The sequence below is a fragment of the Ictidomys tridecemlineatus genome, unplaced genomic scaffold, assembly GCF_052094955.1.
Source record: "Ictidomys tridecemlineatus isolate mIctTri1 unplaced genomic scaffold, mIctTri1.hap1 Scaffold_38, whole genome shotgun sequence".
In the NCBI taxonomy this organism is placed as follows: Eukaryota; Metazoa; Chordata; class Mammalia; order Rodentia; family Sciuridae; genus Ictidomys; species Ictidomys tridecemlineatus.
Genome location: NW_027522508.1, coordinates 721,949 through 737,689, shown reverse-complemented (window position 1 = coordinate 737,689; position 15,741 = coordinate 721,949). Strand labels below are relative to the sequence as shown.

General features: G+C 39.5%; 1 protein-coding gene across 1 annotated transcript in view; it reads right to left on the bottom strand.

Annotated features, from left to right (window-relative positions):
- Positions 1-523: 523 nt before the first annotated feature.
- Positions 524-15,741, bottom strand: part of LOC144373389 (catenin delta-2-like) — a 33,315-nt gene continuing 18,097 nt past the window's right edge. Inside the window, exon 2 of the mRNA XM_078036479.1 lies at positions 524-4,498. Within this exon, the coding sequence (XP_077892605.1) occupies positions 4,253-4,498 (246 nt within the window). The 3' untranslated portion in view covers positions 524-4,252. The remainder of the gene's footprint in view (positions 4,499-15,741) is intronic.

Genomic DNA, 15,741 nt, shown 5'->3' with positions numbered 1-15,741 from the left:
AAAAAAAGTGTGCATGCTCTTTCCATAAAGGAAAGTTATTGTTTCAGACAATGAGGTCTATAAAAAGCTGTCTTCATGCAATATTCTGGTGTTTTACCTTCACATTTCTGTTTTTGTTGGGCCATAAAAAGTTAAGGACACTAAAGAAATACCACAAAATTTTGACAATTGCTATAAAAACACAATCGTAGACTCTAGATTTCAGACAGTAATACTATCTGTGTGAAAGTCAATTCTATTGTGTATCCTGTCAATATTTTAATTATTCAAGAACTGTCTTTTGAAATAGACTTTTGAAAGTAAGGGTTTCCCTGCTTGGTTTCTGAACACTTAATTCTCAATTTTCTTGAAGTAATTTGTTAGTGTTTGATTCAATTAAATTTTTCCCAATCTTGTCCAAGAATTGTCCACCTCCCTTCCCACATTGTAAATTAATAAATTATGTAATAGATGTTGATAGTGTGATTGAATTATATATGTACCTGTGTATTTGTATTTTAATAAAAATGAGCCTACATAAGTATATATTTATTTACAACTGCACAGAATGTTCTTTAGTAGCAACTCACCCCGCTTGAGGACTAACTCATTTGTCTAGAATTATTCTGGGGGCAGAGCTTAGAATAAGACTGGCATTCCAAATTTTTTTCTGTCTTCTAAAATTTATTAGTGGCAATTTAACATGTTCTTGATGACAGAAGTCAGCACTTTGACTACCAGTTATTAGAACAACCTCTGGGAGTGTTTCTTTCTTGCATCTGCATGTTTACTTTTCCTAACTCTTCTTTTTTCTCTTTGCCATCAGGGTATCCACCCTGACTTTTTACTGTGCATCTGAATTTTCTAGTTCATGTCTATAGTGCAGACTGGGAATTCCAGTGGTATAGTTGTTAAATACATAACAACTTCTATGTCCTTGAATTCAGTTTCACCTTCTTAATAGTATTTACTCTATAAAAATTTACCAAATAAATGTCCCCTGGATGTGTGTGGTCAGTAGTCACACTGGGGCAACTGTGCTACACTAATACATAGGCTTATATTCTGGAAATAGCAAGATGCTCTTTCCAGAATACACAGAGAATGATTGTCACACATCTTTCATAATTGGTATTATATAATCCAAAGTAGGAGATAATTGGAGAATATAGAAATAGAGAACATTTTTCAAATCTGCCATTTTCTTACCCCTAACCCCTATCTACCCACACCTGTCAGTTCTCATGCTGGCCTGGTTGCCCCTGAGATACAAGTATGGACTTGCACAGATAGCTCCACACTGCAGAAACTGCAGAGCAGGGCCACACTTCTAAACCTGCAGCTTGCCAGCACAGCTGAGCCCAGATTCTGCAAAAACAACTCTACCAACTTTATTCTGAATAAAAAGTGTATTTGTATCTGAATCAAAAGACCAAGTAATTGGTCTTAAATGTGACCATCTGAGGATGGCTTGGTCCTTAATATGTTACTAAATTCTTACTGATAGATAGATGTTTATGAATAGATATCATCTAAAAGAAAGACATGTGGACAGGTACTGCTTGGGTTAAATGCTGAGAATAATTGTTACACATCTTTCATAATTGGCATTATATAATCTAAAATTGGGACATCTTTGCTCAGCCAAGCAGTGGGGTACAGAGACAAGTGGAAGTTAGTGTTGGCCCTTCAGGGGCTCACAGACCAGATTCTCTTCTAGAGTCAGTCTTAGCAGCTTAGCAAGGACTTGTGGTATGAAGGGATAAATGATCCATGACACTGCTCTTGACCTTCGCTGTCAGATGCAACGTGGCTCTTGGTATTCAACACATTTTTTTTCTCTTGCTGATTCTAAGATTTTCCTTTTATTACCAGTTCTGAGCAACTGAATTATAATGTACTTTGGTACAGTTTCTTCATGTTTCTTGTTTTTTGGGTTCCTTGAGCTACTTGAATCTGTAAATTTTGGTTTTCTTAAAATGTGGAAGAATTTCAACCATTATTTCCTTATATATTCTTTTCTTCTCTTCCTTCCCTTGTGGGAGGGTTCACTGCATTTCTCAAGATTACTCGATTCTCAAGATGCACTCTGCATTCTTCTTTTGGATAATCTCCCTTATTGTCTTCAAGTTCACACATTTTTTTTGTCTTTTTTTATTGGTTGTTCAAAACATTACAATGCTCTTGACATATCATATTTCATACATTAGATTCAAGTGGGTTATGAACTCCCATTTTTACCCCAAATACACATTACAGAATCACATTGGTTACATACCCACATTTTTACATAATGCCATATTAGTAACTGTTGTATTCCATTTAAATGCAACAAAATGCCGTAGTTTAAGACATGTTATTTTTAACTCTAGAAGTTTGATTTGGGTCTTTTACATATTCCTGCCAGATCCTCTTAACGTTTTGAACATAAAGAATCTGAGTTTAAAAGTCAAAGTCTTATATTCAAAATCTTCAAGTGCCCAAAGATATTTCATATTTTTTTAATTATCATAATAAGGAACTATATCTTTTTCAGGGAACAAGATAGTTGCTTAAATACAGAGCTTAGATATCACATTAGATTTGTCACCATCTGGATATCCAGGTCTTTGTACCTCAGATTAGTCTCAGCTCACAGTCCCCTTCCTTTCCATGCCTGTTGATATAGTGCCATGAGGAAGGAGTGCTGGTGGGGTCTCTTGGCCACAAATGTGACAATCCTTGGGCCATGCCATCTCATTCCCATCTCTGTATCCAGGTGGTGATGCATCTGCATGTTAAAGTGCTTGGCAGGTATGGTATTCTCTATTTGAAGATGACACACGTGAGACCCACGAGAGGTGTAATCTGCCCAAGATCACCACCCTCTGAAAAAGCAGGTCCTGGGTTTGAACTGTGGTTTGAATAAAAACTTACTGAACCATGTTGAGCTTACAGGGACATGAAATGTGAGAGCCAATTCAAAGAAGTGATTTACATTAATGACCTTCCTAGTCCTATAAGGCCACACTCTGGCCTTCTGACTGGTGGGACTCTGCTTTTGAAAGTTGTCTGCACCTATCTCTGTTTGAAAGTAGGAGACATCTTCCAGCCTGGCCTGACCTGAATTCTGTAGGTAGAAACACTAAGGATGTTTAACAGGCAGGGAGGGAAAGGAACAATCATGTTCACTTTTCAGGCTCTCAAGGAAGGGTGAGCCTGTCCACACAGCAGCAAGCAGCTCCCCAGGCACACTCAGGGACCAGGCCCATGAGCTGTGATGTCACAGCTGGAAGGAAGAGCTGGGGCTAGGGTAATGGAAACAAGGAAGAGAGAGAGAGAGAGAGAGAGAGAGAGAGAGAGAGAGAGAGAGAGAGAGAGAGAGAGAGGTGTGGCAAAAAGGCTGACATTGGACCATATGAGCACAAGGAAATGTGCAGTCACATGATAATCTGAGGCCAAGACAAGTGACATCTATGCCTCTGAGCTTCTGAAAATTCTGAAGCTATGTGTCAATGTTAACATCACTCTGAAGAGAATGTCAAAGAAAAGAGTGATTTATGAACATCCCAAATCCTGAATTTGATATTAAATGGATGGAACATGATGGCAAAATCAAAACTTTTTTTGATGTTTTTTCTCTTGGCGTTTCCCCATACATTCTATCTTCATTTCTCTAAGAGTGGTCACACATTTTTGTATTTTAATGCAACAAGGCAAATTGGTGCTTGTAACTATGATGACCACAGTCAAGAATTTTTTCCCCCTGGTGAATCTTTTCCTACCAAAAATTGGGTCTTGAGAATTTTCTGTGAAAATCAAGCAGGAATAGTGTCAGTTTATAAGGACTTGGAGAAAGGAACCTCTTAATCTCGTCAAAATCATACATTTAAAAAAATATTTTTGCCAAACGGAATTACCAATCTGTTCTCCTCTGTAAGCTCATGATTTAAAAATGCAAGGGGTCTTTTTGGGGGCTGGGATCCAGTACAAAATCTAGAATACTCATACGGGTGTTTGCAGATTAGCTCCCTTAACAGCCAATGATGGTGCTTTGAAAACGTACACATGTCACAATTGTCCCTGAAAGTCAAGCAGCTCAGCTCTCTCCATAGAATTGCAAGAATTTCACAGCCTTTTCAATGATCATATTATTCACCAGTGGTCTTCAAAGAACTCTGAAACCTTAAGAGAATTTCTTTTTTTAAGTTTTTTTCAACTTTTTAAGCCCAACAATTCAATATAATTGTTTTTTTTTTCCTAAACCTCTTTGTTCGAATTGCACCTCTTGGAACTACACTTGCATTATTTTCTCAAGACTTGCTGCAACTCCAGATTCTTTTGTATTGTAATGAACTGGCCATGCCTTCCAGCTCCCTGTGGCCAAGTTCTGCAGGGCATCTGCCGCCCCTTCCAGCGTGTCTGGGTTTGAGCACTCAGAGAGCAGTGTGAGGTAGGGTTTGACTATGGAGGGGTGCCACAGCATCTGGATCCCTTTGGGTGGTTCTGCATAGTCTTGAAGAGGTCCTACTCCATCCCACTGGTGGAAGAAAAATGAGAGAGTAAATGTCTTTAACAACTTCCTCATATTTCCATCCTCAAACATCACAAACAAAACAAAATCAGGTGTTATAGAATCCAGTGAATACTGGCGACAGGGAAGGTCAACTGTTCAGGGATCAGGAGAGCCATTCCTGCCACAGAGAGCTTAGGATGGAGTTTGTGGGGGATTGGGACATGTATAAAAGTGTTTGCAACTGGTAGCCACCCAGGATTAGCTCTCTGAGAACTACTCTGACACAACCTACACAGGAAAGAACAAGCAGAGATGGGGCAGTTTTGGATGGATGGAAGAAGGCTAAAGATCAAGGTAGTACACATTATATTTACATATATCAGCTGTTGCATCGAAAGTTATCAACAATGGAAAGCCTGCACTAATGCAAAATTATAATAATTTATGCATAACTCATGCATAACTGTGGTCAATTCTTACATAATTTGTAAAAACATATTTGCTTGATTTGTGGTACCATATTGCATCTAACAAAAAAATGACAGAATGGATGAAAGAGAGAAAATTGCTATGGTTTATTAGATGCACTGACATGAGCTATAGGCAAATCTGGATCTTACAGCAATCCTGATAGTTAAATTCGCTTTGAATTAAACATAATGAATAATGGGAGAGTGTGTAATTAAAAATTAATTACACATAATTTTAAAATTATGGCTTATATGCACAAAGAAATACCAGTCTACCACTAGAAATGAGAGTTATACAGATTACAGGCACTTCCTCATTTTGTTTTCAAAATATCTTTTGCAGTTGCACCTATTCTACTTGGCAGGTGAGGAAGCTGAGACTTAAAGAGTTTGACCAAGGTCCCGAAGCTACTTATGGAGACACTGAAATGAAATATGAGGAAAGGAGAAGCCAACAGCTTCAGCCTTAATGGAGAATATGGATAGACTAGATTTTGTTTGTTTGTGTTTTTAATGGTTTTTTTTTAGGATAAAAAGAAAATGAAATATGCCTAATGCTGAAATGTTAGTGAATATAATGCTTTCTTTGATATCTAAAAAGTTTCAAAAGAGATATTAAAAAGGATTTATCAGCATTTTAGTGTATCCCTGGAAAATGTTATTTAATTTAAATTAGGATTTTTGGCATTTGCTGATCTTACAATATGAACAAAAATTTCAGTTTCTTAGGTAATACAACTAATCAAATATTGACAGAGTTTTAATGCAAAATTTTATAAATTGCACCTTTTGTTGATCAACATGTTTCTGGCAATGTCTCTAGTGGGGGGTGGGGAGGGAGGAGGAACTCACTTTCTGCTATGGGAAATGTGGCAGGAGGCACAGTAGTATTATTTTAAACTGGAAGGATGGCCCTTATAAAAGTCAAGTTTAGACCTTGAAATGATTTTCTCCAGGTTGAGCTTTGAACATATTAGAATAAGTTTGTCAAAATTCCCTATCAGACCTCCACGGCAATGAGTGACCCTGGGTTTGGGAGGGTGGTTTTTCCAAATGTAGAAACTGAGGAATTCAGACCTGAAAGTACCTCAGCTCATGTATACCCCAGTCTGAAGTACCCTGAATACACCTCCTGATGAGATGTCTTTCTTTTGAATATCGTCATGATGGGGTGGCAGCCTCCTGACCCACAAATAGACTTAATCATGATTAGCACTAATTTCACTGGTAATCAAAAAATGTGCAGAAAATAACAGGAATGAACACTTCATTAACATTAGATGCTTTCAACATTAATTCCAGCATATTCTAGTGTCTATTTGATTCTAGTCCAGTCTGCTCCCAAATTTAAAACGTTTTTAATTAAAATGTACATGATGTTGAGACACAAGAAAGATTAATATAGTGTCACTAGACAAGGTAAAAGGACCAAGACACACACACCCACCCACCCATATGCCTATTGTCTGCAAATGATAAGAGAGAACATATATTATCAAATGGACACAAGTGTGTGCTTGTCTCTTTTATGGGTAATGGTTTTATAAAAGCCTTTGGACCTAAGTTTCTACTTTTATTCAACTATTATAGAATTGGTAAAAATCACATTAGGTGAAACTTTGGGCTTTGCTTTGCAGGCAATGAGGTTTTCCTTTTTCACCTTTTCCTCCTAAACACAAGATCTACCACTTTTTCAACTACGGCACTCAGCTTTTTGCTGTACATTACCAGGTACCTGAAGAAGAATGATGTACTTTCCATCCACAGTAAGGAACCAGTGCAGAAATAAGGTCACAGCCTGAGTAATTCCAATAAAAAATGCATGATGGAGGTTTAAAACTATAAGGAAGTAGGAAGGGAACAGATACATTTGATCCCTCAAATCCCATCTTTTGGTTTTCTCTCTGGCTTGATCTCCCACATGCTGGCCATCTGCATCAGAAGCACTTTTTATGGAAAACGGGAGGCCTATTAAGTTGAACGTGTGGTGTAAGCTTCACAGCATAGTCTGTGAGAGTACTGTGTATTCCATCTGATTTAAATAGTACAGAGAATGATGGTGGATCAGAGGCACAAGGCATCCAGCAGCAACGGACACCTGTGCCACTTGCAACAGGTGCACCTTCCCTGGTCTGGCCACTCAGCTGAATGTATACTGTGAGCTCTCTTGCAGAGCTATGAGAGCACAGTCCTTGAGATCCCCAAGGAAATCACTGTGACCACTGGTGTTTATCATCCAAGATTATTTTCTACTCCTAATAAATGACCTGGGCAGGTATGATTTTTTTTAACCATCCTGTTTCCTCAGGAAATTTGCATTTATCCTTAGAAAATGTATCATTGTCTCTTTTTATGATGGTACCTACAGATCTCACTTAGTCATCAAATGACTTCTGGTGTCCCATTTATAAACAGATCATGATTCACATTTTTTAGACTTTTTGCACCTACATGGACACTCAGGTTATGTCTAACTTTTTTTCCTATACTTAACAATATTGATCTAAAGTTCATACTTACGGATTTTGTCAGATGGATGCTGTGGACCTGTTCTAGGAAGAAAGAATTTACAGAAATAAATCCATTCAAGTTAAAAAAAAGTAGATACATGCTTTTTCTATACTCAATGCTATCTTGTGATAAAAAGACAATATAATACCTAGTCTTTGACCTTTAGATGGTCACAGATTAGCCAGGTAAACAGATGTGTGTGTGTGTGTGTGTGTGTGTGTGTGTGTGTGTGTGTGTGTGTAATGTGACTAAATATTTTGCAAGCAGCAACCAGCAATAGGAAGGATTTGGGAACCAATCACCTTTGAACTTGACTCTTCAATGTTCAATAGAAAATGAACACAGGCTGAAATGGATGGAAGGGTTATCATTCGCCTCATTCAATAGAATTTTTCCTTAAATTGTAATTCTATAAAATTGGACATTGGTAATTTTCCTTAATATTTATAGCAGAAAATTGTGAGTTGTGATTAAGAAATAAGGACACAGAAGGCATTGAATGTGTTTCCAGCAAGGAAGCATCTCATGTGAAATCAGTGCAAATTATTTTTAAAGGTAGATGGGAAGAGTGGGATAAAATCACAGACATGGGCTCAGGAGCAGTCCAGCTAAATGGTGTGTGCACACCAATCAGCACATCTGCTCAGAGGTGGGGTCAGCAGACCACTAAAGCCTTTGACAGAGGAGTGGACCTGGCAAGAAGAGGTAGAATTCTGCATCTAATGCCAGTTCTGGTACAAGACCTCTCCATTTTTCCCAGGCCCTTTTTACCACCTCCATTTTATTGGTATCCTGAGCCAGTCACTGTGACATAACATCATGGCTAGCTCCTGGTTCACTGGAGTAATCTTGTCAGTGCCCTTCACCATGGCCCGTTACCTGTGCTGGGTCCCTCTTAACATCTCTAGGTACTAGAAGGCATAGGTAGGCAGCTGTGAGTGCTGGTAAAGGATCACCGGAGGCTCTGCTGCCCCACAGGGCTCCACAGCAATAGGCAAGTGAAGGTCTATGATGCTATTATAACAATACGCAAAGGCAGGCAGAAGCAAGTATCCCTGACCAGCTTGGTGAATCCAAGTCAATCAAATGGCATTTCCAAGGCCATCTTTCTCTGACATCTTATGCAGAGGGCAGAGCTGAGAATGACAAAAGGTAATTCCTTGACCTTGAAGCCTAGTAGAGTTTGCTGGGCTGGATTTCCAGGCTGCTTTGGGGCATGACTCCACTTTTCTTTCTACTTCCTGCCTTTTTGACCTCAAATGTCTCTAACTGTTGTCCCATCCACCCCGTGTTGGAAATAGATAACCTGTTCCTTCATTTTTACAGGTCTCACATAGATGGGGATTGTTTCCTGGGAGCTTTACTTAGTGGATTTCTCATCCACACCTGATTTAGATGAATCAGATTTGGAGTTTGGAGGTGAAGAGATTTAGGACTTTGAATCAAATGCTGTAATTGGATAAATATTTAGAGAGCTTGGGATGAGATAAAAATATGTGGGAATGAATGTATCTTTGAGGGCCAGAGAGGTGGTCAAAAACTGTCCTCTCAAAGATGTCTATGCCTTAATCTTTGGAATCTTTGACTAGATGGCTTTACATGGAAAAAGGGACTCCACAGATGGAATTAAAGTTTTGGACCTTAAACAGGGAGATTGTCCGAGGTTGTGTCCTTGCGCTCTAATCACATGAACCTTAAAGGCAGAAAGCATTCTCTGCTTTTTTGGCTGGAGTCACAGTGACCCCAAGTATGAGAATTTGATTCTATATTCTGGTTCTGACATAGAGAAGGCTTCATGCAAGGAAGGGAGAGAAGCAGGTTGGAGGTAAGGCCAGTAGAGTGGGCAGCAAGGAAACAGAGACCTAGATCCTGTGGCTACAAGGAATTGGATTCTGCCAACACTAGAAGTAACCAGCCATCAGAAGAAGATTCTTCTCTGGAACCATTGGCAGGGAACTCATCCTTATAAACACCTTGATATCAACTGGAAAAGCAGGTTAGTGTCTGGACTCCTGACCCACAGGCACTACGAGATGAGTGCAAGTTAAGAAGGTACTTCTAGATGGTCAAAGAGTTGTACCCAAATGCCACCACGTAAGAATCAAAATTCTTCCTGGGGCATATGTGTGAGGGGGTAGGTAGTGGCATAAGTCATCTGCCTTCAATGGTGCCAGGCTACACCTAGATGTATCCCAGAGCATGTGAAGGAGGCTCTCTGCATAAGACACACTGATATGATGTGGAAATGTTCAGCTTGAGGCCAAAGTACACCACTTTATTTTTTGCCTTATCATTGATCTCATTACCCCAAAGAATGCCACCAAATTTGGGGCATCAGCATGTCCCAGAATGCCCTTCTGTTTGCTTGATATATATTATTTCTGCCAGAAGAGGCCCCTGAAAACCTGAGTCCACAACTTCTATGAACAGGAAGTGCAGCCTGCAACTGTGTCTGCACAGAAATGAGCATGCCATGCTGGGGAAGAGAAATGGCAGAACACTAGCCCTGCTCCAGTGGCATCAGCAGAGCGGCCTCATTATTTTCAGTGAATGACCAGAACACTGTGTAATGCCCACCACAAGTGCCAGGTGCTATTAACCATTTTAGGATCAGCTGCACCTCTGCAGACTTTCACTGGGAAGCTGAACGTCCCTGAGCAGCTCTTGACCTCTCTCTCCACATTTGGGTACAGAGCTGGCACCTCATCACAGTCAAGTCAGAACAATTTCCAGGGAAAAAAGTTCCCTAATTAAAAAAAAAAAAAGATTAGCACAGTCTTGCTGTTTGGATTACAATGCACCTTACTGTCTTTTCCCAAGGAAGGCAATTTCTTTATAAATAAGCATTATGATGTCTTGGTAATTACTGTTGAGCTTCAGGCACAGAATGCTTCAGTGTCCAAAGCCCAGCTACTGACTGGGCCTGGTGGCGAACCCCACTGCCATTCTGCACTCGGAGCTGTAGTTGCTGTATTCGTACCACACTCCCCAAGTCCCCTCATAAATGTAAACCATCAGAAAGAGACAGGTGAGCTTCTCCTTCATTGACTATTAAACACTGCCCTCTTAAAAACTGCCTGGGTCCATGCCTTCTGGAGTCAGCCATGCATGAAGTAACATTGTTCCACAGAAGCCCAGAGCGGAACCAGAGATACCTGACTTAAAAGACACCCTCTCCCTGTCAAGTGCTACCTAGGGTTTAGCTACATGATTCCAATTAAAATTGATGGTCACCACAGAATGAACTGCTCTATGAAACATCTGCTAGAAGATTCCCACTGGGCTAAATTACAAGAATATCAGAGGGGGGATAAAAGAGCAAATGTTCTGTGGCTAAAACCATTAGCTGCAAACCTAATTGTGCATGTGGTCCTTTGTGCTCCACAAACACGCACATGCTGGCCATCACTGTTGTTTCCTCACTTGGGGTGCAAGCTGTCCTCATTAGGCTTTGTTTAGTTTTGTGACCAGTTCTGAAGCTGGAAATGGTACCATGTAGCTCAACTCCTGGGTGAATGCCCACCTACCCTGTTCTCCAATAATGCCCCCAAAGTTCTATTCTTCCATATTTGTGGTGGGCTCAGAATCTCAGAATCCTGTCTCACATTGGAAGACCCTCACCCTCATCCTTAGATCCAACATACCATCTTCCTGTCAAGACCACTCACCACTGCCACTGCCGCAAGTTCCTCAATGTTTTACCTGACATGGCCCAGTCACAAATGCAACAATAGCAAAAAGAAAATGTCCTGGGCCAGAAGCAAATAAAACTTAAAAATGGATAAAGCAAGTTTTCTTTCTTCTCTGCTAATCCAGATTACACACACACACACACACACACCTACATATATATATATATATATATATTCATTCATTCATTCATTCATTCACTGGGTACATAATATATAAATATGCTAAGAAATATTGCAAAATAGAATGCAATATTCACTTCACCAAGCAGGTGGTTTCCAGGAAAACAAGCATTGTATCCTCAGCAAATAATGAGAAATAACAATGTGATCCAATTCTTTCCATTTCAAGTTCTCCATTTTCTAAGAAGTGGAAGAACACAATTAACAAGGGATTATCGGTAATTGGCTACCTTCCTTTTAAATGTCAGATTGTGGGTTTGAAGACATTTAACATTTGGCATTATGTTCTTGATTATTAATAGCAAGTATTAAAACAAACTTCCTAACTTTCATGTTGATTCCTAACCTAATTCCCAATATGCAATCATGTCATCTTTCAATTTATTTACTTGTAGGAAAATTTAACAATGCGTACTTCAAAGACTGATTAAAGCTGAGAATACACATGATTTTTAAAGCTCACTTATCTAGCTGGTAAGCTTTCCTCGAGGCCTCTTCTTGTTTTTATGACTGCTCTGATCACTCACTGATAGCTTATGAAACACCAACAACCACCATCAGAGGACTGAAGGTATATTCAGAGGCAAAAATGTGCCAGTGGTCTGTGCCTCCTTCTCTTCTTCCATGCCCAAACCTCCCAAGGATCACTGTAGCCTGGGAACTCAAGGTTGAACTGCTGCCCTCAGCAGCTCCCTAAACTGTTTAGTACCTTGCCCAGCCCAATGTGGTGAAAGAATTGGCAGCAGCTACACATGATAGGGAATGGGGAAGAGAAGGTCCCAGCTGCTCAGGGGCTCCTGGACAGTGGCTGCAGGTGTCCATCTCTCTCTGCAGATTTGGTCTTTGTGATGGACTGAATGTTCCTGTCCTCTGTAACAAATTCTCATGTTGCAATCCTCTCAAAGTTATGGTATTAGGAGAAGGAGGAGCCTTTGAGAGTTGATTAGGTTATAAGAGTGGGGCCTTCATACTAATAAAAGAAAACTATAAGTAAACAGCAGAAAAGTCAGTAGAGGGAAGGGAATAGGAGAAAAGATAGAAGGAGGGAAAGTGGAAGTACTGGGGATGGAATTAGAGCAAATTATATTCCATGCTTTTATAATTATGTCAAAAGCAATCTTCTTGTTAAGTATAACTAGAAAGAACCAAAGGAAAAAACAAATCAATTAAGAAAAAAGTGAGGCCTTCATGAACGATCTTAGTGCCCTTAAGAAAGAAATCTCAGGTGCATGCCTATCATTCCAGTGACTCAGGAGGCTGAGGCAGGAGGACTGCAATTTTGAGACCAGCCTCAGCAACTTATCAAGACCCTGTCTCAAAATGAAAAATAAAAATGGCTTGGGATGTAGCTTAGTGACAAAGCGTCCCTGGGTTCAATCCTCAGTACCAAAAGAAAAAAATTACAAAAGGAGAGAGAGAGAGAGAGAGAGAGAGAGAGAGAGAGAGAGATCGATCCCAGGGGAAGTCAACTGTCTGCAACCTGGTGAAGAACTCTCATAAGAATATAATTACACTGCCACTCTGATCTCAGAGTGGTGAGAAGCAAACTCCTGTGTTTTATAAGTTCCTCGTCCCGACTAAGTCAATCTTCCTACATCTATTCCCTAGGGGAAAACACTGCTTAAAATGCTAATAAAAGCAGTCCTTGGATCAAAACAGCTTTAAGTCCTGTGTCAAAATTGAGAGAAAGTGATTAAAAATAAAACCAGTTTTCCTTTAATCGCTAAGAAAATTACCCATCTCTGTGACTTGCTACCTCATAAACTCAGAAGTTCTGAAAACTCACTTGGTGGTCTTTTACTTGATCTACAGAACATGCAATGCTAGAAAATGCTGACTTAAATAGCTTGGCTAGAGCTGATGGTATGGTTCTAGCTAGGTGAATATGACACTAGAAACAAATGGCAGTTTGGGCCAGTTATTAGTTAAAAATGATTAGTTAGATTAGTTTAGTTAAAAAACCATGGCTAACGTCTGTGGTCCACTCTTTGAGAAGAAAAAATATCTAGTGTGGAGATGGTAGGTGATGGAAGAAAATAAGAAAAATGATAAGATTAAATTTCTACTTTATGCAAGAGAAAAATACACAAAAACCTCGGTAAAAATAAGATTATTTGGTCTTTTTTAACCCAAAAGGGAGAAGAATATATATTTAATCTTGGTTATTGAGATATATGTTTAAATTTTGGAAAGAAATTTCTGAAAGCCTTATTAAAAGCAAGCTGGAGCTGGCTTCTGTAAAGAGGAGCACTAATAAGGACTTTCAACTTCATGGACCATGTTGCTACTTAGGAATAATGTTGGAAAAGAAACTCCACAGTGCAGAGTTCCTTCATCTAAAAATCAAGGCTGCTATAACACCTACATGGTTTGTCTGCACTTTTGTTCTTCATTGTGGTGGGGAGAACTCTAAAGCTGTCCCTCCAAAATTCTGGTCACTTGGTGGAATCAAATATGAACCTAGGAACTGCTGAGAAGTATATTTACAGATGGAATTAATCTTAAAATAGGGAAATAATCTTGGATTATCCCACTAGTCTTAATGTAATCACTCAACCTTTATAAGAAAAAGTGGACAGCAGAATATTCAGACTGAGGAGGAGGAGCAATGAAAGGAAGGACATCACTCAGACTTTGCAGATGAAGGAAGGGGGTCATTACCAGGGAACATGGTGGCCTCTGGAACCTAGAACAACTCCCTCCAACAGCCCCCAAGGAAATGGGGCCCTGACTCTACAACTGTATGGCACTCAATTTGGCCAATAACCTGAATGAGACTGAAAGTAGGGTTTTCCCAAACAGAACTTCATGACCAACATCTTGATTTCAGCACAGAATCCAGCCAAGCCCCCATGGACATCTGGTGTGCAGAACTCTGAGGTAATGAACTTGCATTGTTCTAAGGCATTAATATTGTAGTCATTTATCACAGCAGCAATGGACAATTATTGCATTCATGTAAGAACAACAACTACCAAATATTTGTGTATCTGTTTTCTTGGTTTTAACATTTCTGCTAAAGTATTCCAAAAATTTTATATAAACTTTGTGACTTCATGAGGGCATTTTAGATGCTCCATATAACAAGATGGATGCAGACATTGTGAAGCCTCCTGTTGCAGGATGGTAATCTAAACAAGCTCCTCCCCCAACCCTAGGTTACACCCCAGAGTGACTCTTCCTGGTTCACTGCCACCAGATGGCTTGTACTCAGAACTAGTAAAGGGTAATGGCACCACTGGGTGTACAATTTCCTTTTACTGCTCTAGAAGTACAGGGAGCAATGCTTCAAAAACCCAAGAATTATAAAGTTGCATAAAAAGGTCAAACTGCAAAGACACTGAGGAGCCACAGACCACCATTAAAAACAGATCACAAGGTGGGCATGAAGAGTCGTGTTGCACTCCCTGTCTTCTCAGCAAGAAATACATGCTGCAGTCGAAGGGCTTTTAATCTGTTATCCCACCAGCCACTCTTTTTTGTTTTGAGAAAGTGTTAAGATTTTATTGAAAAGCTGTATCCTTAAGCAGCTTGGAGGCCATCCTGAAGACAACGGAAAAACAAAAGGGAGGACTTTTGCCCTCCACCCTCTGCCCAGGCCACATTCATCCTTCAGGTCTACTGCTCTAAGTAAATGACAACAATCTGAGAATTTCAGCACAAGCTACACAGAATGACTTCATAGGAAACCACCAAGCTACTCATGCTCCATAGGAAGAATCTGGAAAGCAAAAGCTAGGAACCAGGATTTTTTTCTAATGCTCATTTTATTCCCCCTTTGACCAATCTGTTATATGTACATGGAAAGGTTTTAGAGATGTGTTGAACAAAACAGTTAAAAACAAAACAATTTATGAGGAGACAGAGTAGATTTAATTTTTACATAAGAAGGAATGCAGAGAGAGGATTCTTATTTATCATGCAAACATACTAGCTATTAGAATAGTAGACCTAATGATCAAATGATTTCACATAATCCAGTAATTTGTTAAAATTCTCCAAGAAACACACTGCACTATTTCAGTTTTAATTACAAATATTTATCATGGAATATTTATATAGAATGCTAAATATAAAATATATAGTGCTAGGTTACTACAATGGAAGAAATTTAGAATTGCAGCAGTCTTAGAACAATGGTTCTGCACATGGACACATCTCAAGGACAGTGTGGCCATGGTTAACACTCCCCATCTGCACTGGTCACTTACTGTGTGGCAAGATTAAGCCACAACTGTAACCCATCTTCCATCTGATATGTATTGTGGGGGGATTCAGCATTGGCTAATGCTAAGTTCTGAATGCTCTGTCTCCCAAAATACATGTGTTAAAAATTAACCCCCAAGGTCATGGTATTAAGAGATGAGAGCTTTAGAGAGGTGATCAGGTTGAGGGAGCCCTCATTAATGCAGTT